General features: G+C 45.8%; 1 protein-coding gene across 4 annotated transcripts in view; it reads right to left on the bottom strand.

Annotated features, from left to right (window-relative positions):
- The window catches only part of SRGAP3 (SLIT-ROBO Rho GTPase activating protein 3), a 247180-nt gene that overhangs the window by 93365 nt on the left and 127845 nt on the right, over positions 1–25970 (bottom strand). For all 4 annotated transcript variants that reach the window (XM_086366585.1, XM_086366587.1, XM_086366586.1 and 1 more), the window contains exon 3: positions 13669–13831. In XM_086366585.1, coding sequence (XP_086222711.1) covers positions 13669–13831 — 163 coding nt within the window. The remainder of the gene's footprint in view (positions 1–13668; positions 13832–25970) is intronic.

The following is a 25970-nucleotide window of genomic DNA, read 5'->3' as shown; positions in this document are numbered from 1 at the left end:
GGGCTGATGGGCCCATCGTGGGGCCAAGCAATACGCCTGGCATTGTGTCTGTCTAACCCCCTAATTACTCCCACCATCTCTCTGGGACCCTGTTTGTGCGAAAGCCTTCATTTTCAGAAATGCTTAAAATGACAGGTCTGAAGAAGCCCAAGGATACCTTGGAAAGGCATGACCAAGTGACCTGATGTGGTCAAGACAGGAGTTTCTGAATCGGTCCTAATAATACTAAATATTATCAATAACAAGTTATCACCGTTAGTAACAATGCTTAGTACTATTAGTACCAGCACTATAATACTTATCATTAAGGATAATAACAACAATAGCTATTGTTTCTTTGATCTCTTAGCATGTACCAGGCCCAATGATAACTGCATTACAGACAATACCTCACATAAGCCTAATATCAGCAATTTATGGGATATAACCCCTATTGTAACCCCACTTTAAAGATTAGGACACAGAGCCTCAGGGAGGGTGAAGAATTTGCTCAAGATCACAGAGGTAGTAAATGTGATTCTCTCTCAACCATTCCACTCTGTTGCTTCCACTCTGTTGTTGGGAGAACTATGACTTTATGAGCCTTTAGAATTTTTTCCCCAAATATTCCAAAATAATTATAAAACACACATATTCCTCTGCCTTACTGTAAAAAGTACGCTGCTATTTATGAGGCTCTCCTTTAGGTCACTGTCAGTATCGGACAGCACCATTTAGTAGAATCTCCTGTTTTCTATGCCCAAGTCCTGGCCCCAACCCCTGGCTTCCTGCCCAAGGCAGGAGAACAGGGCCTGGGCCACTGGGCTGAGTCTCTGTGAAAACAGAACATACTCAGGAACAGTCTTTCCTGACTATGTCTCAGACTTTCTTTTTTTTTTTGCAAGGGTGAAGGGACATGAATCTCTCGCAGATAAGCATCAAAAGGCTCAGGGGATGGTTGAGGGTCTCTGTGTCTTAAGGAGTGTGACAAACCTGTCTTTCTGAAAAACCCATAGCTACAAAAACCGGAAATCCCTCAGCCTTGAGCTGTTTTCTCCCCCTCTGCTTTCTTTTCAAGGTGGATATGGATGTTGTCAGGATTATTTGTTGGATTTAAAACATTACTGATCATTTATTCCTGCTGAATCACTGACCTGAGACGTCTCTCCAACCTCCTTGTCATTTTTTAATCTGATCTTCTACTTTATTTGCATTGTTTGTGTAGAGGATGTAACAGAGGATTGCATTAGCATTTCAAAAATGTTTGTACCCATGTATCCACCCATCAATCCACCACATTCCCACCCATCCACTCATCCATCCATTCACCCATCCATCCACCCATCTGTCCACCCATCCATATCAACCTCCCTGACCCAGGCCCTGTTACCTTCCACCACTAACTTGAGCATTAGTGTATATGTGTAACAACTGAATCCAGCAACTCTCCATCAAATATACCAAATCAATCATCCTTAAACTTGGCTCTGATCATATCACCCCCTATTCAAGAACCTATCTTAGGTCATACTTAGAAGTGGAACTGCTGGGATACAGGCTATGTACCTCTTCCTTCTCTGTCACTGGACACTCCCACTCTTCTCCAAAGGGGCGAGTCCAATTTACATGCTTATTAGCAGGACACAAGTGGCTCTGCTGCGTCACATTCTTGCCAGCACTTGGATTGCTTGACAAACCTAAGAGGAGTCAAACTGTGTTTCATTTTGTTTTATTTTACCTTCTCCTGACTACCAGTAAGTATGAGCATCTTTTCTTATAGTTTTAACCATTTAAATTTCCTTTTCTGTGACTCACTTATTTATATCTTTAACCCATGTTCTTACTGGGTTGTTTGCCCTTTTCTAATTTTTTTTTGGTAGGAGCTGATTTTTATATTCTGTTTATTAACCTTTTATTAATTCTATGCATGCCAAATATCTTTTCCTTTCCTGGTCTGTATCTTCTATTTATTTGTTGCAGTTGTTATTGTATAGAACATTTAAATAAAATTTATATAATGAAATCTATCATTATTTTCCTTTATGGTGTAAAGGAAACATTTAGAAAACATAAAAACCCTGAGTTTTAATCACAGGACTCCCTTTCACTTCTTCAGAGGACATCGTTCGAAAAAACACTTTAGGAAACTGCAAGGCAGGGAGTAAGGTGGAGCCATCCTCAACTCCAGCCATCTCATCAGGAGCTGAGTTTTGTGCTTTATGTTTAAGCAACTTTTTCCTACCTCTAAGGTTTTATTTATTTATTGTACTTACCAGATTTTATTTTTTTAATATAAATTTATTTAATTGGAGGCTAATTACTTTACAATATTGTTTTGGTTTTGCCATACATCAACATGAATCCGCCACAGGTGTACACGTGTTCCCCATCCTGCATCCCCCTTCCACCTCCCTCCCCATCCCATCCCTCTGGGTTATCCCAGTGCACCAGCCCCAAGCATCCTGTATCATGCATCAAACCTGGACTGGCGATTTGTTTCACATATGATATTATACATGTTTCAATGCCATTCTCCCAAATCATCCCACCCTCTCCCTCTCCCACAGAGACCAAAAGACTGTTCTATACATCTGTGTCTCTTTTGCTGTCTCACATACAGGGTTATCGTTACCATCTTTCTAAATTCCATATATATGTGTTAGTATACTGTATTGGTGTTTTTCTTTCTGGCTTACTTCACTCTGTATAATAGGCTCCAGTTTCATCCACCTCATTAGAACTGATTCAAACGTATTCTTTTTAACGGCTGAGTGATACTCCATCGTGTATATGTACCACAGCTTTCTTATCCGTTCGTCTGCTGATGGACAGCTAGGTTGCTTCCATGTCCTGGCTATTATAAACAGTGCTGCGATGAACACTGGGGTACACGTGTCTCTTTCAATTCTGGTTTCCTCAGTGTGTATGCCCAGCAGTGGGATTGCTGGGTCATAAGGCAGTTATACTTCCAGTTTTTTAAGGAATCTCCACACTGTTCTCCATAGTGGCTGTACTAGTTTGCATTCCCACCAACAGTGTAAGAGGGTTCCCTTTTTACCTCTAAGGTTTTACATAGAACCTTCTACTACATCTTCTTCCAAAAATTTTTAGTTTTGTTTTTTACCTTTAGCACTTTAACCCATTTAGAATATATTTTTGTTAACTAAGATGGAGGTCTAATTTTTTTCCATATGGAAAAAAAAGTGTGTGTGTGTGTGTGTGTGTAAACCAGTTCCTAAAAAATAACAAGAAACAAGAAACCAGTGGAATCAGCCCCATTTCCTAAACAGGCCATCCGTCCCCCAGTCTGTAATGCACTGCTGCTTCACTGCATTCCCAGTGGTGGGGCTGTGTTTCTGAGCACTGATCTGGCCCACCTGTTAGTTTGCCTAGCGCTGCTCTAGCACTACCCGTTGTACTATCACATAAGAGGAAGTCTTGCTATCTGATAAGGCAAATGCTCCAACAAATACCAAAAAAAATAACCTACTTATTTTCTTTTTATAAGAAAATATTTTCTTATAAATATTTTCTTTTTTATGGGGCAATCAAGTTAAAAATTTAAAGCAAGTAGATGGTTTCAAAGAAAAGCTTTGAAAAAAATCTTTGGAACTAACATATGAATAATTCTGAAAAATTTACGGGGCAAAGAAGAAACTGCAAAATGGAAATTATGAAATATTTATACCTGAATGACAATGAAAATATCACATCAAAATTTCTATGATGCAGATTATTTATAGCACTAATGGCTTTAATTTTCAATCATTCTTGTATTCTAATATATGCATTTTTAAATTACATTTTCTAGTTGGCTATGACGAGGATACAGGAACATTATTAATTTTTGTATATTGATCTTATAATCAGCCATCTTGCTGAACTCTTTAACAGGAAGTACAATATTTACTGGTGGTTTTTGGTAAATATTCTTTATCAGGCTAAGGAAGTTTCCATTTATTCCTAATTTGCTAAGAATTTAACAGTGAAAAGTTAGAAGCATGCTTTTTAAAAGTCAAGAATGTATTGAAGGGACTACAAGGGTGGTCCAGTGGTTAAGAATCCATCTTGGAATGCAGGAGACTCAGGTTTGATCCCTGGTCGGGGAACTAAGATCTCATGTGCTTCGGAGCAACTAAGCCCTCACACCACAACTGGAGAGTCTGTGTGTCATAATGAAAGATGCAACAAGATGCCTGATGCAACAAAGATCCTGCATGCCACAACTAAGACCCGATGACCACTAGGTCGCTTCAGTCCATGGGATTCTCCAGGCAAGAATACTGGAGTGGGCTGCCCTTTCCTTCTCCAGGGGATCTTCCCACTAAGACCCAATACACCCAAATAAACAAATAAATATTTAAAAAGAAATGTACTCAACATCCTGTGATAAACCATAATGGAATATGGTTTATTGTTAATGGAATATGGTTTATGATGGAATGGAATATGAAACAGAATGCACATATATATATATATATTTATATATATAGTTGGTGTATGGCACAAACCAAGACAATATTGTAAAGCAATTGTCCTTCAATTGGAAATAAATTTTTAAAAAAGAAGATATATATATATATGTATAACTGACTTACTTTTCTGTACAGCAGTAATTAACACAACACTATATAAAAAAATAAGTTAAAAAATTAAAATAAAAGTTAAGAATGCCATTTCTCTCCCCATTTTCCTCTACTGAACCTATTGAGGTCCAAAAGGCAAGAAAAGGAAATAAAAGGTTATTTAAATTAAAAAAAAAAAAAAAGACAATAAGTTAGAAGTAATCAGTGAATGATTTCCTGAGTGTATTTTATTTCTGACCCTTTATTTAATCTGTGTGCCCTGAATGTTTCTTTATCCCATCTCTGCACTTAATTCTCACTGCGTTTTTTCTCAAAGGATTATTATTTCCCAATAATCACCTTAATAGTAGTTAATATTTAATGACTACTTACTGCGTACCAGGTAGACATTTTATATCATCACTTTTTAATCCTTACAATGACCCTAAGAAGGACGTTTTTAATTAGCTCCATTTTGAAAATGTTGAAACCATGAGGATTTAGGGATTAGGTTGAGTTCACGCAGCTGAAAAGTAGCAGAATAGGGACCCTGCAGTCTGTCCACAGCCCTAACCAGCGCACCACACTGCAAGGCTGGCCGACCTGCTCAAGATACAGGACCAGACTTTTCTGTCAATGGACCTTTGCTTCGGTCTAGAATCCTCTGACTTTTCCCAAATCTCCGCATGTCTGCTGGGGACACAGTGAGGCACCCCTCAGAAGGCCTTCAGGATAGGGGAACGTATTCCCTCACCTGTGGGGAGTACCGTCTGCAGACACCCCACTGTCAGCGCTGTTTGGAACGGCCTCGCAAACGGGCATCTGCCCAAGGCCACATCTCCCAGGAGCAACATGAAGGTAGAAAGGCCCAGCTTCCTCCCCACAAACCAGGACAACCTGGAAGGGCCACCCTAGCCTCAGAACTCCCCAGGAGTCATTTGAGGCCTTTGTTGTGACTGCACATTCCCTGAATCCTGCCTCTCTCCCTTCCTTCTGCAAGGGGGTGGACTCCAAGAATACTGGCTAACATATCCCTACAACATAATCCCTGTCTTGGAGTCAGCTTCCCAGGAACCCAAGCTGGCATAAATCCTAAGCCTCACTTCCAGATTCACTACAAATGCTGCATCCCCTAAACAAAACCTTCCCCAAACTGACCCCAGCCCAGATTAAAAGTCCCCCTTCTTCTGAATACTGATATCACTCATACACGCCTGTCTTCATTTCCACTGTTCACTGTGAGCTCCTTGAGGGAAGGTACTATGTCTGACTCATCCTTCTGCCTCCTTTAACGCCTGCCTTTTCTATTGAGCACGGGCTCTGGGATCAGACAAAGATGGATTCAAATCCCTTCTTCACCTCTTGGCATCAGTTTCCTCATCTGTAAAATGGAGGCGATGACAACATCTTCTTCTAACGCGTTAAGAAGTGAATGTTTAGCCCAGAGCCCAGCACACAGTAGGCACTGATTGTTATCTACGATTTTTGTGTATATATTGTGACGAGAGCACTAACGCGTGTTTTCTGAGTGAGCTGGGAACTCCTGACAGAGACCAGGTCAGCAGGCTGCACTAGCAGGACGAGTGCTCACAGCTCATCTCCCTGGGAGACAGTGGAGACAGCTGAAGGCTCCGAGCTCCTGGCAGTCTTCCCGCTTCACTCACTCTCCATGCAGGCCTCAGAGCTGAACCCTCCAGCATGCAAGCCCTCACTCTCTCCTGCAACCCAAAAATTTTAAAAAAAAAATTAAATAAATAAACTTGGCTTTGAATCCAAGGCCATTGGTGCTTTTGATCTTGGTTACAAAGCAAGGCAATTATTAGATACAAAAGCCCTGATTTATTTATGAAATGCGACGGACATCTTCAAGAAGGGAACGAGAAAGCTCACTCTAGACCAAGCCTTTATTGCCACACCGTGAATGGCTGCTTTCAAACACAGGGCCCCCGAATGCCCTCTCTTCTCTGCTAAGAGTCTTTCCTCATTAGCGCTTGCTTCAGAACACCACAGCTTCCAACAATCAAACTCACTCCAGGGCTGGGACAAGTAATTAAATTCTGCAGGCATCGGAGCAGAGGATAATGGATGCCTATTGTTAAGGAAGCTGAGGCTGGAAATGAAATGGGCTCCAATGTTCAACCTCAGAAATGGTTGAGGCGGAAAGAAAGAGCAAGAAGGACACAGATGGACCCTCCCCGCTGGTGCATCACAGGGGGGAGTGGAGTCAGGGCTGGACCCAGAGTAGGAAACCTGTGTCAGGGGCCAAACTCTGCTCTTACTGGAAAATCAAGAGGTAGGACTAGGTAAATCATTCCCCATGTGTGATCCCCAGGTCAGCAGCAAAAGCAGCGCCTGGGAACTCGTTAGACATGCAGGTTCTCAGGCCTCACTCCCACTGGGTGCATCAGAAGCTGTGGGCTTAGGGCTCAGCAATCTGTGTTTAACAAGACCTCCAGCTGATTCTGACGCTAGACTTGAAGAACCACTGGTAGATCCTGTTTCAGGATGAGGCCAAAACTCAACTGCACAAAGGACCAAGGAGCTATTAAAATAAAGGGGTTGGTGTTGTGCGCCAGACAGTACGGGGGCTGCGAGGCAGTGGAGTGAGCGTGCCCTGCCTGAAGGGCCAGCAGCTTCTCAGCTCTAGACAGCCACGTATGGATCCAGGACTGTCAGAGCTGGTTTTTCAAGAGAAATACAAAATTCTGATTTTTATGTGAAATTTCACAATTTAAAAATATTGGTTGAAGTTTTCTTAACAAAGTGAGGGCCAAGCAGATTACACTTGAGAACCAAGTTCAGCTGGGGACCACCATTTTGCAGCCTCCGTTCCAAGCTGCCTTGGATCCCCATCGTTGACATTCTGTCCACTGGGCTCCAGCCCTTATCCTAAGATTGAACTAACCTCCTTTTCCCACTTGGGAGACTCCTATTCATCCTTCAACGCCCAATTCAAGCATCACCTCCACTGCTGAACTCATTCTCAATTTTCTGTTTCACTTTCTATCTTCTCCACTATGAGAGTAGAAAGGAATCAGATGGGGCCAAAGAACTGACAAGAACTGACATGAAGGTAACACAGAGGAGGAAGGCATGGAGAAGTTCTAAAACAGTCTTTTCCCACAGAGGAGGAAAGAGGAAACTCCTGCAAAAGTGACCATTTTTGCTGTTTGAAAAATCACTTAAATAAGGACACTGATCCCATATGGCCAGAATCTAATAAAATGAAGTTTTAAAAGGGCAAATATAAAGAAACACAAGTGCAGAATTCATAGGATAGATTAAAAAACATTTGGTACAAAATCCCCAGGAGATTTGAGCTGAGCGTTCAGAGTGAGTCAACCATGTGATGAGACGATCATGAAAAAAGCAAGTGCCTTCACAGGTTTCATTATTAGAAATAAAATGTCTAGACAGCCCTGCTCTCTTCCTTGCTGCGCAGAGCTTCCTGTAGAGTTCTGAGTGGTTCTGAGTATTAATTTCTGTAGGTCAGAGAAGCCCTGACGTCTGACCCAGTAAGACAGAAAATGCAAAGCCAAGTCACAAGGGGTCAACTGAAGGAACCTGGTGTGTTCACCCAGAGGCAAGACGGACCTGGGTATGTGGTCATGATTTCTGTCTTCAAGTAACAGATAGATTTCCATGTGGATTGATGTAGCTGGCCCACAGGACCTGTGAGTGAAAACCCTGGAAGATTTTATCTCAACATTGGGAAGAATTTTCTATTGATCTCAGTTGTCCCTGAATGGAATACAAAATAATGAATGCCCTTTGCAGGGGCCGAGTGGGGGGTGATCTGGCAGAGAGAGAACAGCTCAGGAAGAAGACAATTAAAGGACTGGAAGAGAAGACCTAGAGGACATCCATTGCTTTATTTTTCACCCCTCTTGGAAGGAAAAGCACTTAGTTTTTCCTGGGGAACTACCCTCAGCCATTCTCTGTCCTCTGCATCCGGGGGAGTTGAGTGTACACCCGATTTCAGGGATGTGTTTCCCAGGCCTGGCAGGTCTGCACTGCGTCTCGCCAGAACAGGTCCAGCTTCAGGAGCACTCACACGATCCACGCTGGGTCAGTCGGAACCTGGGAGACCCAATTCTGGGAGAAGGGACCTCTCACTTTCTGCTGGACTTGAAGCAGGTAGGATGTAAGCCTGGGGCTGTGGGGGCCATGCTGTCATCACAGAGAGAGACTGACTATACATCAGCCTTTCTCCCACCCTTCTTAAAACAAAACAAACAAACGAACTGGAAAACAGAAAACACTGGAGCAGAGTTGCAGAGAGACTAAGTTCTGACAACACCCTTTGTGCCCTTGAAGCCCAAATGCCTGAAGACAGTCTTGGCTCGGAAGAGCAGATAAGCTTCCTTTCCTCCCTCAAGTTAGTGGAACTGGGTTTCTGTTGTTTGCAACTGTAAGAGTCCTGATTACTACGGTGAACACTAAGATTTCATACAGTTCCAGTCTGGTGGATCCATTTCTCACACTTAAAGCAATAGCCACCTGCGTGCACAAGTCCATTTGCCCAGAAGAAGCCTAAAATGGCTATGGAATGGGAGCCACTGCCTCCAGGCATAACACACTGCACTGTAGAAGGGAGAATGGAGAATCAGGAAAGGGTGAGTTATTGAGTCAAAGAGCATTCTGCACCGCTGAGAAGCTGGCAGTGGGGCCACTGCCCCAGGCCCAGGCCCAGGAGGGATGCCTGGCCTGGAAGCCACTCCTGCAGAGGCAATGTGGGAATGTGACTTAGCAGATGGTAAAGGAATTCCATGCCCCCATGTGGCACTGTCTCCATCTCTGCTCCCCACATGAGAAAACTGAGTCTCTGAGAGACCTACTCAGGGTCTCACCACCAGTGAGAGGCAGTTCTGAGACAGATCCCAAAGCCCAGGGGTGGTGCCTCCTGCAGATGGTGATAACTGGCCGTTCTTGGGCTTTACCTATTCATCTGTAAAATGGGCTGAGTGATGATCCTGTTCCCCAGTCTGACCAGAGACCAGCCTCTGCAGAACTATCCCTCAGGTAAGGATGCGGGCCTCAATGCTGAGATCATCCATAACCGATGGGATACACGGGGCCACACTGTGCTAAATCAGCCCATCAGGCTCATCCTCAGCTCAATCCTGGCCCAGAGGGGCTGGGTCATTTCCTTTGTTCTACAGGCACAGGCCTGGTAACAAGGCAGCCAGGAGCTCAGCTGTAGACATTTCTTCATTATTTTCCACCCCGTTAACCTCCATCACAAGTGAGGCTGCTGTCAGCCTAAATGAGAGCTGAAAAGATTTATCTCACTTGTCCAGGGCTCAGCTCAGGAAAAGACCCTCCATTTCCTAAAGGCCCTAATGACCTTTCTCTGTGAGTCCCTCTCACCCAGGAAAAAAGATGTGATGGTGGTGGCTGCAGGCGGGGGCCTGTGATGGGACCAAGTAGTCTGAATCACTTCTGTATGGCTTTGCAAAGCGCTATGTGAATGTTTCTTATGATACTGTATTTACTTTCCTAATTATGTTTGCTTATGCAAATACTAAAGTTAGACCACACTTCAAAGAAATAGAATAAAAACAATAGAATGGAAAAGACTAGAGATCTCTTCAAGAAACCTGCAGGATATCAAAGGAAGATTTCACGCAAGGGTGGGCACAATAAAGGACAGAAACAGTAAGGACTTAACAGAAGCAGATGAGATTAAGAAGAGATGTGAAGAATAAACAGAAGAACTCTACAAAAAAGGTCTTGATGACCCAGATAACCACAATGGTGTGGTCACTTAGCTAGAGCCAGACATCCCAGAGGGTGAAGTCAAGTGGGTCTTAGGAAGCATCACTATGAACAAAACTAACGGAGCTGACAGAATTTCAGTAGAGCTATTTAAAATCCTAAAAGATGATGCTGTTAAAGTGCTTCGTTCGATATGTCAGAAAATTGGGAAAACTCGACAGTGGCCACAGGACTGGAAAAGGTCAGTTTTCATTCCAATCCCAAAGAAGGGCAGTGCCAAAGAATGTTCAAACTATTGAACAACTGAGCTCATTTCGCCTGCTAGTAAGGTTCGCTCAAAATCCTTGAAGCTAGGCTTCAGCAGTACGTGAACCGAGAACTTTCAGATGTACAAGTTGGTTTTAGAAAAAGCAGAGGAGCCAGAGATCAAATTGCCAACATTTGCTGGATGATAGAGAAAGCAAGAAAATCCCAGAAAAATATGTACTCCTGCTTCATTGACTGCACTAAAGCCTTTGACGGTGTGGATCACAACAAACTGTGGAAAATTCTTAAACAGATGGGACTACCAGACCACCTTACCTGCCTCTTGAGAAACCCATGTGCAGGTCAAGAAGCAACAGCTCGAACCAGATATGCAATAACGGACTGGCTCAAAATTGGGAAAGGCATATGTCAAGACTGTATATTGTCACTTTGCTTATTTAACTTCTATGCAGAGTCCATCATGTGAAATGCCAGGCTGAATGAAGCTCAAGCTGGAATAAAGATTGCCAGGAGAAATATCAATAACCTCAGATATGCAGATGACACCACTCTAATGGCAGAAAGCAAAGAGAAACTAAAGAACCTCTTGATGAAGGTGAAAGAGAAGAGTGAAAAAGCTGGCTTAAAATTCAACATTCAAAAAACTAAGATCATGGCAACTAGTCCCATCCCTTCATAGCAAATAGAAGGAGGAAAAGTAGAAGCAATGGCAGACTTTATTTTCTCAGACTCCAAAATCACTGCGGATGGTGACTGCAGCCATGAAATTAAAAGACCCTTGCTCCTTGGAAGGTAAACTATGACAAACCTAGAGAGCATATTAAAAAGCAGAGATATCACTTTGCTGACAAAGGTCCATCTAGTCAAAGCTATGGTTTTTCCAGTAGTCAAGTATGGATGTGAGAGCTGGACAATAAAAAACACTGAGCACCAAAGAACTGATGCTTTTGAACTGTCGTGTTGGAGAAGACTCTTGAGAATCCCTTGGACTGCAAGGAGATCCAATCAGTCAATCCTAAAGGAAATCAATGCTGAATATCCATTGGAAGGACTGATGCTGATCTTGAAGCTCCAGTACTTTGGCCACCTGATGCGAAGAGCTGATTCGTTGGAAAAGATCCTGTTGCTGGGAAAGACTGAAGGCAAAAGGAGAAGAGGGCGGCTGAGGATGAGATGGCTGGATGGCATCACGGACTTAATGGACATTAATTTGAGCAAACTCCAGGAGATAGTGAAGAACAGGGAAGACTAGCATGCTGCAGTCCATGGGATCGCAAAAAGTCAGACACAACAGCAACACTTCATAAACACAGCCCCAGGAAGACTGTGTGGCAGGAGGGAATTACCTTGCAGTTACAATTTTGCCATAGAAGACATCCTCAAAGAGGACAAACCACATACAGACCAGGGAGAGATGACTGTATCTCAAACCAACTTGGCATCTTCCCCTGGGTGTCTGGCAATCCCATGTCACCTCTTCCCTAAAACTGGCAACAGGCAAAAATGGATGAGCTATATCATTTTAATAGTAATAGTCTCCTACACTAGCATAATAACAGCCAGCTTTCCTCAGCATTTATTCAGTGCCAGGCTCTGCTTTCCATGCTTTACAGGGATTAACAACCCTCTTAACCCAAGTAGCTGCCCTGTGGGTATTTCTATTCCCATTTCACAAATAAGGAAACTGAGGCTCAGAGAGTTTACGTAACAAACCCAAAGACATACAGCTAATAAACGATGCAGCCAGGAAAATGAACCCTGAGATTTAAGAATTCTGGACCCGAGACAACACCCTGAACCACTTCTCAATAACAGCCCCCTCCTTCACATGCACCACTTCATTTAACCCTCACACTGCCCTGGGAAGTAGATGATCTTAACCTCATTTGATAGACAAACAAATGAGCAAACTTTGACCTTAAAATTCCTGTTACAGAAATTGATCTTAAGAAAACAGCAATAGCCCATCAAATGATGAATAAATAAGAAACTTGTGGTATATATATATATATATATATATATATATATAAAACAGAATATTTTTCAGCCATAAAAATGATGAAATTTTGCTATTTAGAACAATGTGGATGAACCTATAGAATATCATGCTTAATGAAATAAGTCAGAAAAGATAAATACTGTATTATATCATTTATATGTAGAATCCAAAAAAATAATACAAACGAATGTATATGCAAAAAAGAAACAGACTCACAGATACAGAAAACAAACAACTGGTTGCCAAAGGGGAAAGGAGCAAATAAGTGGTATGAGATTAAGAGACACAAACTACAATAAATGAAATAAATAAAAAATAAGGACATACTGTATAGCATAGGAAAATATAAACATTACCTTGTAATAACTTTTAATGGAATACAATCTGTAAAAATACTGAATCACTATGCTATATACCTAAAACTAATATAATGTAAATAAACTATACCTAAATTTTTTAAAAATAGCACTGAATATGACAAAGGTGTATATAAAAGAAGCTCACAGCAGCAATATTTAAAATAATATGGAAACCACTGAAGTGTTCAACAATAAACAACTGGTTAAATAAACTAGGATATATCTATATGATGAAAAACTATGTAATCTTTCAAAATGTTTGGAATTATATTCATTGATATGGAAAAATTTTATAATACAGTGGTATCCAATTTGTTAGGTAACATAAGGAGTAAAATCATATGCAGTCTTACCCCATTTGGGAAAAGTACACACATATTCTACAAAATGTATAAATACAAGCAGTCATAGAAAAGGTATTTACATATGTACATATGAAGAAATTCCTTTGACAACCAAAGTGATTATGGCTGAGAGATAACATTTCAGGTGATGTTATTTTCTATGTGTGAGCTCATCTCTATTTTTCCAGATTTCCTGGAAAGAATGTACAACTTACCTAACCATGCAAAGGTTTTTATTTTTGTGCTGATGGTGGTTGCTGAAGTGGCTAAGCCCCAGCCACAAACTCGGAGCCTGGGGGCCAAGTCCAATCCTCAGCCTCTTGTCCCCTTCAACACGCCTGCCCCTTGGTCCCATGTTCCCAGACCACACCCTACCCTGGTTGGCAGTCTCACCATGGCCAGCCTGGGGCAGAAACCCAGGTGGCCCAAATACCCACCTTTTTGAAGAGTCTGATGACATCCTCACTGATCTGGGAGAGGCGGACAATGACATTGTTCATGAAGATGTCGTTGAGGGTGGCATGGTCTCGGCTCTCCCGCCTGGTCTGGTGCAGGACTAGATACCAACAGTTCACAGGCGAGAGGAGATACTGGTCTTTCCTACAGAAACCAAGACAGCTCATTAGAATTGCCATCCACAAATGTTCTACATTGTCACCCACCGCAGCTCTTTTGACCTTAGTGGGGCCCTTTCAAATTCGTTTTCCTATAATACATTTAACAGCGACAGAGACCATGAGGGCTGAGGCAGTCCTCCCAAGGTCACAGAGCAGTGCTGGGGCCACTTTGCATCAGTGTTTCCTTAGGAAATGAAATATTTCTGTCTTCTCTGTGCTTTACCAAAGACCCCTCTGTTAGCCTCAGAAAAGTATGTATATACCCTGGTGTCCAGGAAGAGTGAAGATGCCACACAGGGCATCAGGGCTGTGTTCCTGACCTATAACCCTTACTCCACTTTCCAAGGTGGGAAGATGAGAGGCTCATTCATCACCTTAGGGTGCCTGGCCCAAGGTCCAATCCCCCCAGGCCTGCCTGGCTCCCCCTGGGGGCTGGCCAGGGTTCTCTCAGGAAACGCAGCCTCCTATCAGCACTTTTGAGGAGGGAAATTCGGCTGACTCCCAGTATGACCATATCATCCTCCCAAAGTCAAGTGGAAATAAGGGAGAGGGGAGCCCTGAGGGCCTCTGGGCAGCTGTGACTGCCCCTCCCTTTACTCCACCCAACCCTGGGCTTGGGAAAGATAGGTGAGGAGAGGCCAGTTGACTTTTCTATCACCAAATGGCCTAAAAATCTGTCCAGGAAACAGGAATCTGGGAGAAGGGAATTTGGTTTAGACAGAGGATAGACAGGTTAGAACCTCTAAGAGAAAGAAAGGAGACATTATGCTATAAGATAAATGAAGCATCTTCTCTTTTGCTTTCAGCCTAGAGAAAAAGCCGGGACACTGACATCCAACAGCCCAGCCTCCTGTCCTCCTAATCCCTTGGCATTTGTTCCATGTCAGGTCTCAGGTGACTGTGCACAAACCTGCCTCCCAGGGGCTCCTAATGAGGCAGCTGAGGCAAAAGGATTACAGTGGAAGGTGCTGAACGTTATGATGGAGACGTGCAGAGCATCCGTTCTGCATGAGAAGTTGGAGAAGGCGCGGAGTTCCGCCTATGTCCCCGTCACATCCCCTGTGCTTTCCTGCCAACCTCTCCCCACTGGGGACTTCCTGCACTCTGTGTATCTGGAGCGCATAAGCCCCGCTTTTCTCCCTGTCGCTGGGTCTCAGCCTAAATGATACTCTCTGGAGAGCATGCCTCTGACTTCACTCTAGGACAGGAGTTCTCAGAGGTGGAGCCCAGCCCAGATCCATCAGCTCCACTTGGAAATTTGTAGTAAATGCAAATTCTTGGGGCTACCCTAGACCACTTAATAAGAAGTCTTGGCCCTGAGCCCAGCGTCTGTGTTTTGACCAGCCCTCCAGGGGACTGTGATGCATACTCAGGTTTGAGGATTTCTGTCCTAAGGAGCTTCCACTCCCCACCCATTGCCCTACTTGAAGTTCTTTGAGAGCAGGAAGTGTTTCTCTCTTAGTTACCATAATCAGTGCCCAGAAACATGCCTGACACATAGCTTATGCTGTGGAGGAAAAACCCAACAAGAAGGCCACATTTGTGCTGGGTCCTGAAGCATAGGTAGGAGCTTTCCAGAGGGGCAGAGAGAGATGGAATTGTAGGCAGAGGGACCTGTGGATACGAAGAAGTAGCTTCCCAGAGCTAGGAGCAGAAGAGCAGAGCTAAATCCTGAGTGTGTTAGGAGAGGATATAAGGATGGGGAGATCAGTTAAAGGTTTGACTGTGGGGAGCTGAATGCCAGCCTAATAAGTTGGGGTTTTATCATCTAGGCCATATGGTTCTCAACCCGAGTTGCACACTAAAATCGCCTGGGAAGCTTTTTAAAAAGACCAAGATCCAGGCCCCTTCCAAGACCAATTAAGTCGGAATCTCTGGGGGAGAGAGCCTTGGTATTGGTATTTTTATAACATTCTCCAGAAGGGTTTAATGTGTACCCACTGTTAAGAATGCCTGCTGTGGGCAGTGGGGAGTCATGGAAGTTACTTAAGCAGAGGTATGATCAAACCAATGTGTATCTTACAAAGATCACTGAGGGCAGACTGGAAGACGGTGGATGGATGGGTGGGTAGATGGATGGGTGGATGGGTGTGGACAGAGGTGTGGTGCTGGAAGCAGGAGGACCAATCAGGAGGTGACTCTAGTCCAGGAGAAGAGAGATGATGAGGGCCTGGGTGGTGGCCAGAGAAGGGCAGGTTTAAGAGACTCCTCACTGGAAGAGATGAGAATCTTCAAGACTTCCTAGAAATAGAGAGCAGGTAGTGGCTCCAATGGTAAAGAATCTGCCTCCAAGGCAGGTAGGTCCAGGTTCAATCCCTGGATTGGGAAGATTCCCTGGAGAAGAGAATGGCTACCCACTCCAGTATTCTTGGGCTTTCCTCATAGCTCAGTTGGTAGAGAATCTGCCTGCAATGCAGGAGACCCAGGTTCAATTCCTGTGTTGGGAAGATCCTCTGGAGAAAGAAATGGCAACCTGCTCCAGTATTCTTGCCTGGGAAATCCCACGGACAGAGGAGCCTGGGAAGCTACAGCCCATGCGGTTGCAAGAGTTGGACATGACTTAGCGACCACCACCGGGAAGGGGGAAGTGAACGGTGATTCTGAGGTCTGGATCTCAGACAACTGGGTGGATGCTGATAACATGAACCAAGATAAGAACTGCAAGGGGAGACGTGGATTTGGGAAGGAAATAGTTTACATCCTATTCCACTGCTTCCTAGGTGGTGATGGGAATGGATAGATTAAAGGTAAGATGAGATAACTGAGTTGTTACCTAAATTACTTCAGGAGCTGAACTCAGCCTGGGGATGCAAGAATTGAACAGCATCAGGGAAAGAAAAGTGCAAAATTTATGGAAGTCACACCAGAAGGTGAGGTTCAGGGGGAAGGAAAAAGATCTTGAAAGGGCCCAGAAGTGCTGGGACAGCTTGGGGACCATTAATTAGGTCACCTGGCCAGGGAGGCTGGATAAGAGAGCAGAAAGGAGCTGCTTTCCTCGGCTGTGGGCAAGAGGCAACACAGCCTCACACAGGATTGCGGGGTGGCAGAAGGAGCAGAGGCAAGGAGAGGATTACCCGGAAGCAACCAAGGACTTGTCAAGCTAAGGTAAGAGGCTGCTGGGAAGATGAAGGCCTCGGTTCCTTCAGGCATTCATTCGTTCACTGTCTGTCTCTGCGTGGATGTACCAGACAGGCGGGTAAGTGGCTGGGCTTGCACCAGTGACCACAGCAAGCAAGACTCTGCTTATACAAGCCTCCCACTCAGGTAAGGAAACAGAAGGTGACGATGCAGCCTCATAAACGTAGTGACAGGAAGGAGATTATGGGGCAGAGAAGGGGTGAGCGTGGGTGGATCCTTAAGAAAGCATTTGTTAGACTGAGAACTCAAGGCTGGAATGGGGTTTGACAGGCAGAGTTTCTAGGTGGAGAAATATAATGAACAAAGGCCTAGACAGAGCAGATTAGTGAGTCAAACCATGGTCAAGGGGGTTCGAGCATGGTGTCCTGGAGTGATGTGTGGGAGAATGAAAAACAAGGCTGGAGAATCAGGCAAAGGCCACACAGGCCTTTAAGTTACAGTAGAGAGTTTGATCCTCATCCTGATGTTGGCCAGGAGTCATTGAGGGGTTTAGAGCAAGGGAGTGAAAGGGTAAAATTTCGCTTTCAAACTCTCACTCTGGCTACTGTGTGAGGACGAACTCGAGGGGGCCGCAAGGGAAGTTGAGAGATTCAAGAAACATTTAGGTGGTAAACTGACTGCACCCTGAGATTGACTGGTTGGAAGAGAGAAGACACTCAGGATGACTCCAAGTCTCCCAGGTTGGGCTCCTGAGAGCAGGGTTCGCATTTACTGAGATGAGGGCACTTATAGAAGCAGGGCAGGGAGGGAAGGTGATGGGTTCCTTCTAAAGGGCATATGGAACACCCAGAGGATGGTACCTTGGCTAGAGAGACAAATGTGGACGCTGGCAACAAGCCCTTGGATGATATTTGAAACCATGGGGTGATCTGGAACTCTTTACAAATGCACGTGGCCACATGGCAGAAGAGGCCAATCCTCAGGAGGCTATGGCTGGGGGGGGCGGGGCAGGGCCGGCCTCCTCCTGCCCTGGTGACCTGGAAGAAGCGCAGGATGCGGACGAGGGGCCAGCCCATCCTCTGCAGAGACACTGTCCCAGACCTGCCTTCCAACCAGCAGGCCCATCCTCTGGGTCCACCCCACACAGGAGGCTGCTCTGGCTCACCTCACCTTCTCCCAGCCCTGGCTCCCCTCCTATGGGGCAGCTCACCTGTAAGACTAAAAGACTGGAGTGAACAGGGCTGTCCACAGCCAGGAGCAGGGAAGAGTTGGCCACTCTGTGGAGAGCTGCCATCTGTGATCCTGCCACAATGGCACCTGGTTCTCACCACATCAGCAGGAAGAGGGAAGGGCGAAAGACTGGGGCCTAGCCAGTGAGACCGAAAGACACAGGAAAACAGAAGCACGCCTGGACCTGGTCAGGGTGTGGGTCTTTCCCTGCATCTATACTGCCTGTGTGACTCTATATAGGTCCCTTAACCTCTATGGCCTGGCTACTCAGACCATATTGTCAACCTTGGTGTTAAACACCAGAAAACGCCTCCACCATCATTCACTCACGGTCATTCAGCAGTTCATCCACCTGATACATTCTGATTGAATATTTCACATGGACCAGTCTCCAGGGACATAACGTGGAGGATAAGAGACAGTCCCACCTCCACGGAGCTCACAGTGCAGCAGGGAGATAGGTAACCCTCAGAGCGTTCAGTATGTGCAGATGAAGTCACAGTTGCACAAAGTGTTAGAGAAGAGAGTGTGGTGCATGAGGGCCCACAACAAGGGGACCTGGCCTGTTTCCGGGGTCACTGAAGTGTCCCTAAGGGAGAGGACCCTTTGGCTGGGCTCTAAAGGAAGAGATGGGGGAGCCAGATGAAGGTGGGCTCGGGGGAGAGGCTACCAGGCAGAAGGAACATGACAGGCAAAGGCTCACTGGGGGACAGGGAGCTTGGGGCATTTAAGGAACTGAATAAAGGCCAGTCTGGCTGGAGCCCAGGAAGCAAGGCACAGGCGGGGGCAGGAGCAGGGTCCCAAGAGTTCTGGCCGGTGCAATGGCTACCATCCCACTGGCCATCTGCAGTGTACCTGGACCGCAGGAAGAAGCCTGCAGGCCACGGATGGCAGAGCTGGACACTGACTTTCTCTTTTCTCTTTCCTTGTCCCTTTTGCAAATAGGACCCCTTTGACCCGAGACCCAGATCTCCACATTTGCAGCCATTTCGTCTGCTGCAGCCACACTTTGAGAAGATGCCAAAATTAATGTGGGCAGGCGCTCTGTCTTCTATGGTACATCCTGAGGGCTTTTCTGCTTTCCCAATCCTGCATCCCTGTGTCTACACAGCATGTGGAAGCTGCTGAGCTGAGGTAAAATCGAGAACTTTCACATATACGTGTGTGTTTTCCTTTTTACAGCCAGAAAATAGCAATGACAATTTCTGGTGAGTCACAGCTTTCTTCCCTTGGCTAAGAGAACTAGGTATGAGGCTCCAAGTGACTGCAGCTAGAGGAGAGAGGCCTTGCCAAGCTGGCGAGTTGGGAAAATGAAATCAGCAATGAGCCAGGTTCTCCCACTTCCCGGCTGGGGGCCGGAAAATTCTGCTTAGCAAACAGAACCCACTTTCAGGCCTGCTGAGCCCCACTTTGCAGATGAATCCAAATCCACTGCCTTGGGATGGTGGACCCTCAAGGAGGGAGGGGAGCCCCTGAAGCTCATCCCATCCCCAAGATGCCGAGTCCCTGCCTCTGGCTTCCTGCTCCCTTCCAAGACATTCCCGGGTCTTGCACCGGGCTTGCTTGGGTGGCTGCCAGCAGAGCTCAGGAAAGCACTCTCTCCAGGGCCCGAGAAGTAGGCTTAACCTCTTGCTACCTAAGTTGCCCCAAGGAGGATTTGGTATTCGTTGTCCTTGCTGGGAGCATTAATGATTAATTATGCAAATATCAACTGGGTGCCATCTTTTGTGCCAGACAGTGGGAAGTAAAATGAGTCACGCTCCCTGACTGATGGAGCTTACAGTCCAGTAGGGGCCTCAGAAGACAACCAAATAAGCACATAACTAGATAGGAAATGGCATCAGTGATAAGAGCTACGAAGGAGAAATGGCTGGTATCTCCCCAGTCTATAATGGCAGAGGAGGAGCAGTGTGCACCTCACCCAGGGAAGCTGGAGGTGGTTCCTCCTGTCACTGAGAACTTAGCTGAGACATTTCTCCTTATTGAGGCCTTCTCTGCCCCCCAGCGGCTCCCTGGTCTCTAGCACACCACCCTATTTTTATTGTTATTAAACCACTATCATTCTTGGCATCCGCCCACTTCATTTATTTTTTGTTTCTGTCTTTGACGCCTTTATAGCTTATGTCTGTCTTTTTCTTTCTTTTTTTTTTTTACAGCAATATCCTTGCTGTCTTCTGCCCTTTCTCAGGTAAGACTGATACAGCCAAACAAAGTTTATGTCTATCTTACTCGCCACTGTTTCTCTGGTGCCAGGAAGGTCTGGGCACACAATTGGCAGATAGGTGAAAAGTGCCTAGAAGGATGAGCTGGGTAGGGTGTGTGGTGGTGGCCGAGGGATCAAGGAGAGAATCCCCAGAAGTTCCTGAGGGCAGAGCGGGTGGACGAGGGGCGGAGGCCTGGCCAGCGGGGCAGAGTGGACCAGGGCTGGAAGGACAGGATGACCGTCTGGGCAGTGTATTGCCGGACACCAGGCTTCTGTGTGTCCAGACAGCACCACAAATGGGTCACTTCAACAGCAGAAGTGTACTGTCTCCCAGCTCTGGAGGCTAGAAGTCTGGGATCGAAAAGTTGGCAGGGGTGTCTCCTTCTGAAGGCTGTGGGGGAGCCCCATTGTTCTGTGTTCTTCCCACAGCTTCTGCGGGTGTGCTGGCCATCTGTGGTGTCCCTTGGCATTTGGCCTTCACCTTCACGTTCACATATGTTTTCCCTGGATGTGTGTCTATGTCCAAATTCCCCTCTGTTTATGTTATAGGGACACCAGTCATGTTGGATTAGGGCCCACTCTAATGCCCTCATCTTTACTTGATTACCTCTGATAAAAAGACCCTATCTCCAAACAAGGTCACACTCAGGTACTGAAGAGTTTGGGACCTCAAATCCTGTGGATTTGGGGAGGACTCAATTCAACCCATCAAAGGCTGCCACCCCAGGTGGATCAAGAGTCTGAGGAGAGTTTGAGTGGTGACTTAGGCATCTTCTCTGGGGTTCACGAGGGAAGCAAATGGACCTTTGACACAGAGGATAAAGTCTGACCTCCTTTGCTGGCATCTGAGGCCCAGCCCATCTGCCACTAGTCCGGCTCTTTCCCTTAACCCCCTCTCTGCTCCAGGCAGTAAGTAGGTGAAGCTCTGAGCCAGGAATGGGTTTCTTGGTTCATGTATTTTTCGCCCTTAAGGAATCTGAGGCCATTTTACTGGGAGTTGAGGAGCATGCTTCAGCTTGTGGCCCTACTTTGCTAACTGGCTGTGTGTTCTTGGGCTTGCAGCTCAAATTCTCTGAGGCTTTCCTGCCTCATCTATCAAAATGCGTGGGTGAGTGATGGAGTGGCCAGTGAGGGCCTTTCAGACCTCTATGACAACAGCCACTGTATGTTTCAAAACCAAATGTACACATGTGATCTCACAAAAGATTTTTTCTCTAATCCCACAACTTATTTGAAAAAACTAACAAGAAACACAAAAATGAAAATGGTGAATGGCAATTCCCTCCCTATTTATGTATCTAGCCTCAAAGACAGGGAAGGGAGGCTGCTGAAGCCTGGGAAGAGGGGTAGCTCTTCCAGGGTCATGGGCATTCCTGCCTCGCTTCTTTGCCTTCACTCACTTGGAATGCCTTCCCCTCCTTACTCCACGCAGCAAAATCTATTTCAAAGGCCTTTCCTCCAGGGGTCATCTGAGAGCCACTCAATGTTCCGTCTGCACCGCTCACGTCAATCTTCTCACATAGTTACTTCCGGATGACATTTTATCTTCTTGCTTAACTCACTCGTCAGTTGTCCTTCACGTGTGTGGGCTTGTGTCATCACTTAGCCCCTCTGAGGGCAGGAACCATCTCTCGTATCTCCCTGTACCCCTCTAGAGCCATTCACTCATTCACTCACTCTTCTAATATCCTTTGAATATCTGCCATGTGCTGGGAACTGTCCAATCCCAGGGAATTAAAAAGATGACTGGATGAGGCTTGAGAAGGCTCACAATCTAGCAGCCAAACTTAAGCCAAACCAAGAATTCTTATGGCCACTGTCAGAACTCCTTTAATTGAAGTGACAGAAAAACTTACTTCAGACTGACTTAAACAAAAATAGCAGTAATGGGAGGAAGAAAAATTTTAAGGATCAAAAATTGTAATAAAAAATTGTAAAGAGGCATAGCTGCATCCAGAGGCTGAAAGAATGTCAGCAGGACTGCTCTGTCTCTGGGCTCTGCCTTCATCTCTCTGCGCTGGCTTCACTCTCAGGCAGACCCTCTCCAAACGGCAAGTACCGTGACTGATAGTAATCCATAAAAGGAAAGCTTTCCCCCAGTCGTTCCACCAAAAGTCCTGGAATTATATGTTGCTAGGATGCATGTGGCCAAGGATGCAGTGCTGGTCACAGGCTCACCACTGTTGAGGGATGATTCCCCAGAGGAAAATCGAGGTCTTGTTATCAAGAGAAGAAGGGAGGGATGCTGATCAGAGTACCAGACGCCTCCTTTGTTATGCTGTCTAAGAAAGGGGACCTCAGAGGAGGTGGGGAGGGAGAGGCTTATTCTGCCTCAGGGTGGATGGGGAATCATGGAAACATTTGCAGTGGGCTTGAAGTACATGTAAGAGTTTGCTGGGTGGGACATGCAAAGACAGGCACATCCTGCAGGCAGAGACAAGGCTGAGTGTGAAGCTGTGAGGTCAGACAGGACATAGATGTTCCGGGGCCAAAGAAGTTCTGTTGGGCTTGGGCAGGGGCGATGCAGGACGCAGTGAAGAGGAGACAGCTGTGGCAGGAAGGAAGGAGCCAGACCACGAAGGGCTTCGAAAGTCAAGGTCAAATGAAGGTTTTGAATGGACCAGTGATATGGTCACTGGGCGGGAAGGCCAGGTGGGAGGCAGAGCAGCTGCCCAGGTGAAGGGGCAGAGTGTGATTGGGGCTTTGCCTGGGAGTCGCCTGGTGGCAGACCACCGGTGTGAGGCTTTGGGGCTAGGCCAACCCCTTCACTCAGCTGCAGTCTGCTGACTTAGAAGCTGCCTTCAGCTGACGCCAGCCCTGAGACAGTCAATCCAAAAGGGAAAAACTATATAAACTGAGTCACCTGGCTGAAGCAGGTTACGCTTACCCGTGCTGGGTTCTATGGCATCAAAGGCTGGGGTCCAAATACCCAGTTCTGCCCCTCACCATCTGGGTGAACTTGGGAAGCTAGTTAAATCTTTTATTTTCCTTATCTGTAAAACAGGGTGAATAACACCTAACTAACTTTAGGTGCTTTAAGGATTAAATGAGGAAATTCATGAGACACTCTCAGCATCAAACCCAGCATCTGATACTAATGGTAATTATTATTGGCATCACTGTTATTACAACCAGCATGTCACCAGGCCACTGGGGAAATTCACTGACTCATGTATGTGGATGTAGAGCCCACAGTAGGTTTGCTATAAATATTGATTTTCCTCCTCCCATTACCCCCTTCTCCCCTAGGAAACCCTCATGAGTATTTCAAGGCCCAGGGCCAATGGCCTAGAGATGCCCCACCTGCCTCCTCCACCTTAACGTAGAAGTAATCACCCGCTTGCTGGCTCAGTCCTCACACCTCAAAGTGCAGGCACGCTGAGCCGGTGCCTGGCAGCACGGCTGAGCTCCCTTTTGACTTGCTGAATGGATTCTTAGTACCAGGACAAAGTCCCTGCCTCATTAGGCAATATCCGAGCAACCTCATCTTCTCGTTCCCTGTGAGAGCTTTTGCTTTTGTTTATCCACCCGCCAAATGGGTGCATCACGCAGTGTGTGCAGCACTCAGCAGACAAACGGTGCTGACCCACAGCTCCTCTGGTCAGTTCTTTCACCAATCAGCGCGGGATCCTAAGCAGGGCCCACCCTGGCCGGCCTTTGGGTCTCTTCCCTGTTAGATGGGGATGACAACACCGTCCCTGACTCCGCCAGCCCCACCAGGATTCTTGGGAGTATTTAAGCAGCCAAAGGCTGGGAAAGCCCTTTGCAAAGTGTAAGGTGCTATATAATCTTGGAAGGTCATTATTATCCTCTTTGCTTAATGGAATGGAGTCAAAACTAAACCGCTGCATACTACTGCTTGTTAATTATTAGCAACAATAGTTACTGCATACTACTTAATTACCACAATATCTATTTTACCTTTATTACAATATCTATTGTTTATTTTAAAATAAAATTGAAATGATAGGCATGTATCTATGTATATTAAGCATTCGTGCACGTGTACTAAGTCACTTCAGTCATGTCTGACTCTTTGCGACCCAATGGACTGTGGCCCTCCAGGCTCCTCTGTGTATGGGATTCTCCAGTCAAGAATATTGGAGTGGGTTGCCATGCCCTCCCCCAGGTATCCAAATATAAGTAAATCATGTCCTGGTTAACACTTTGGAAGTTGCTGATGAGTCTCTGAAGATTCCAGGACACTGGGTGTAGGATCTGGGGAGGGCCCAGATGGAAAAACTAGGAGGAGGAAAAAGGGGCTGTAACCACTGCAAGGACCACTCAAGACGCTGACCCCCCTGCCTTAAAATCCCTCCCAGCAACAAAGACAACGGTGGAGGATGGAGAGAGCAGAGATGAAAGATGTTCACTTTCCAAGAGCCAGGGGCCCTCAGGGTGTCTCATGCTGGCTTCTGGATTTTTGCCACCCTGCACCCACAACATACCTCCCTGCTCATTGCTTCTTTTTACTTATATTGGTTTATTTACAAAGGGCTTTCCCTAGTCTTGGTTAAAATAAAAAGTTTTTAAAAAACAGCATCACTTGCCCTAAATAGAAGGTCATGAAAAAGTAAGTTCAAAAGAGTATCATTCAATCCTAGGCAGATGCTGATGCCCTGGGTTTGCTGTCTGTTAGTTAAAAGGGGGTTAGAGGGGTGTTAGCAACACACTGGAAACAAACTGTAACCACAGAGAGTAGGAGAGGATTGACGAGATCAGTCCTATTTACGGCTCATGTGCTGCGGACGATGCCTCCCTCATTTTGAGAAACACCAATCCATCTAACCAGCCTTCATGTTACAGAAATGTGTTCCTAAAACACCTGGCCTTTGTGCACACGCCTTTGTGGATTGGGAGCTCACACCTCCCAAGGCAGCCCCTTTAATGCTGGACAGTTCTGGCTACAGGAACACTCTCCAGGTTGAGTGAAAATCTGCTTCTCTGAAAATGTTATCCTTGGACCTCACGTCTCTCCTTTGCAGCCGCACAAGGTAAGTCTATTTATTTCCTTCGGTTTCTGAAGAAGTTTTTGGTAGTATCTTGGTCTTTTCAGTTATTCATTCAAAAACCTTTGACAGAGTTTCTATCTGTATGTCAGAGAGAGAGGGGGAGACTGCCTAGAAATGGTCCCTTGCCTTCAAGCAGCTGGCAGTTTCACGTGGGAGAACCAGACACATGAACTGGATCATTCCTTGATAATCTGACCCGAACCCCAGGACAGCAACGCACAGATCACTGTGGGAGGCCAGGGGAGGAGCTGCCGACTATGGGGCTGTGCAGAGGAGGTGAGCCCTGAGCTGGCCTGGGGTGATAAGCATGAGCTGACCAGCAGGAGAAGAAGAGGCCCTGTGATACCCACACAAGGAGGATGTGGTCTGGGCTGATGGGTGACTCTCAGGAAACATGAACCCAAACCGGAGAGGCGAGGGGCACACCCAGAGTCATGCAGCTAGAAGCATTTTTGCATTATGGAACTGGTTAAACCAAGATTAGAATTTTGGCTCTGCCACTTACATGCTCTGGCTGTGTCCCTCTGGACAAATTACTTAATTTCTCAAAACCTCAATACTTCCAACTAGAAAGAGAGAGATAGTACCTACCTCACAGG

Source organism: Bos grunniens, chromosome 22 (genome assembly GCF_055505025.1).
Source record: "Bos grunniens cultivar Pamir isolate PY7600 chromosome 22, Bosgru_T2T1.0, whole genome shotgun sequence".
Lineage (NCBI taxonomy): Eukaryota > Metazoa > Chordata > Mammalia > Artiodactyla > Bovidae > Bos > Bos grunniens.
Note: the sequence above shows the minus strand (reverse complement) of the source record. Positions and strands in the feature narration are given on the sequence as shown.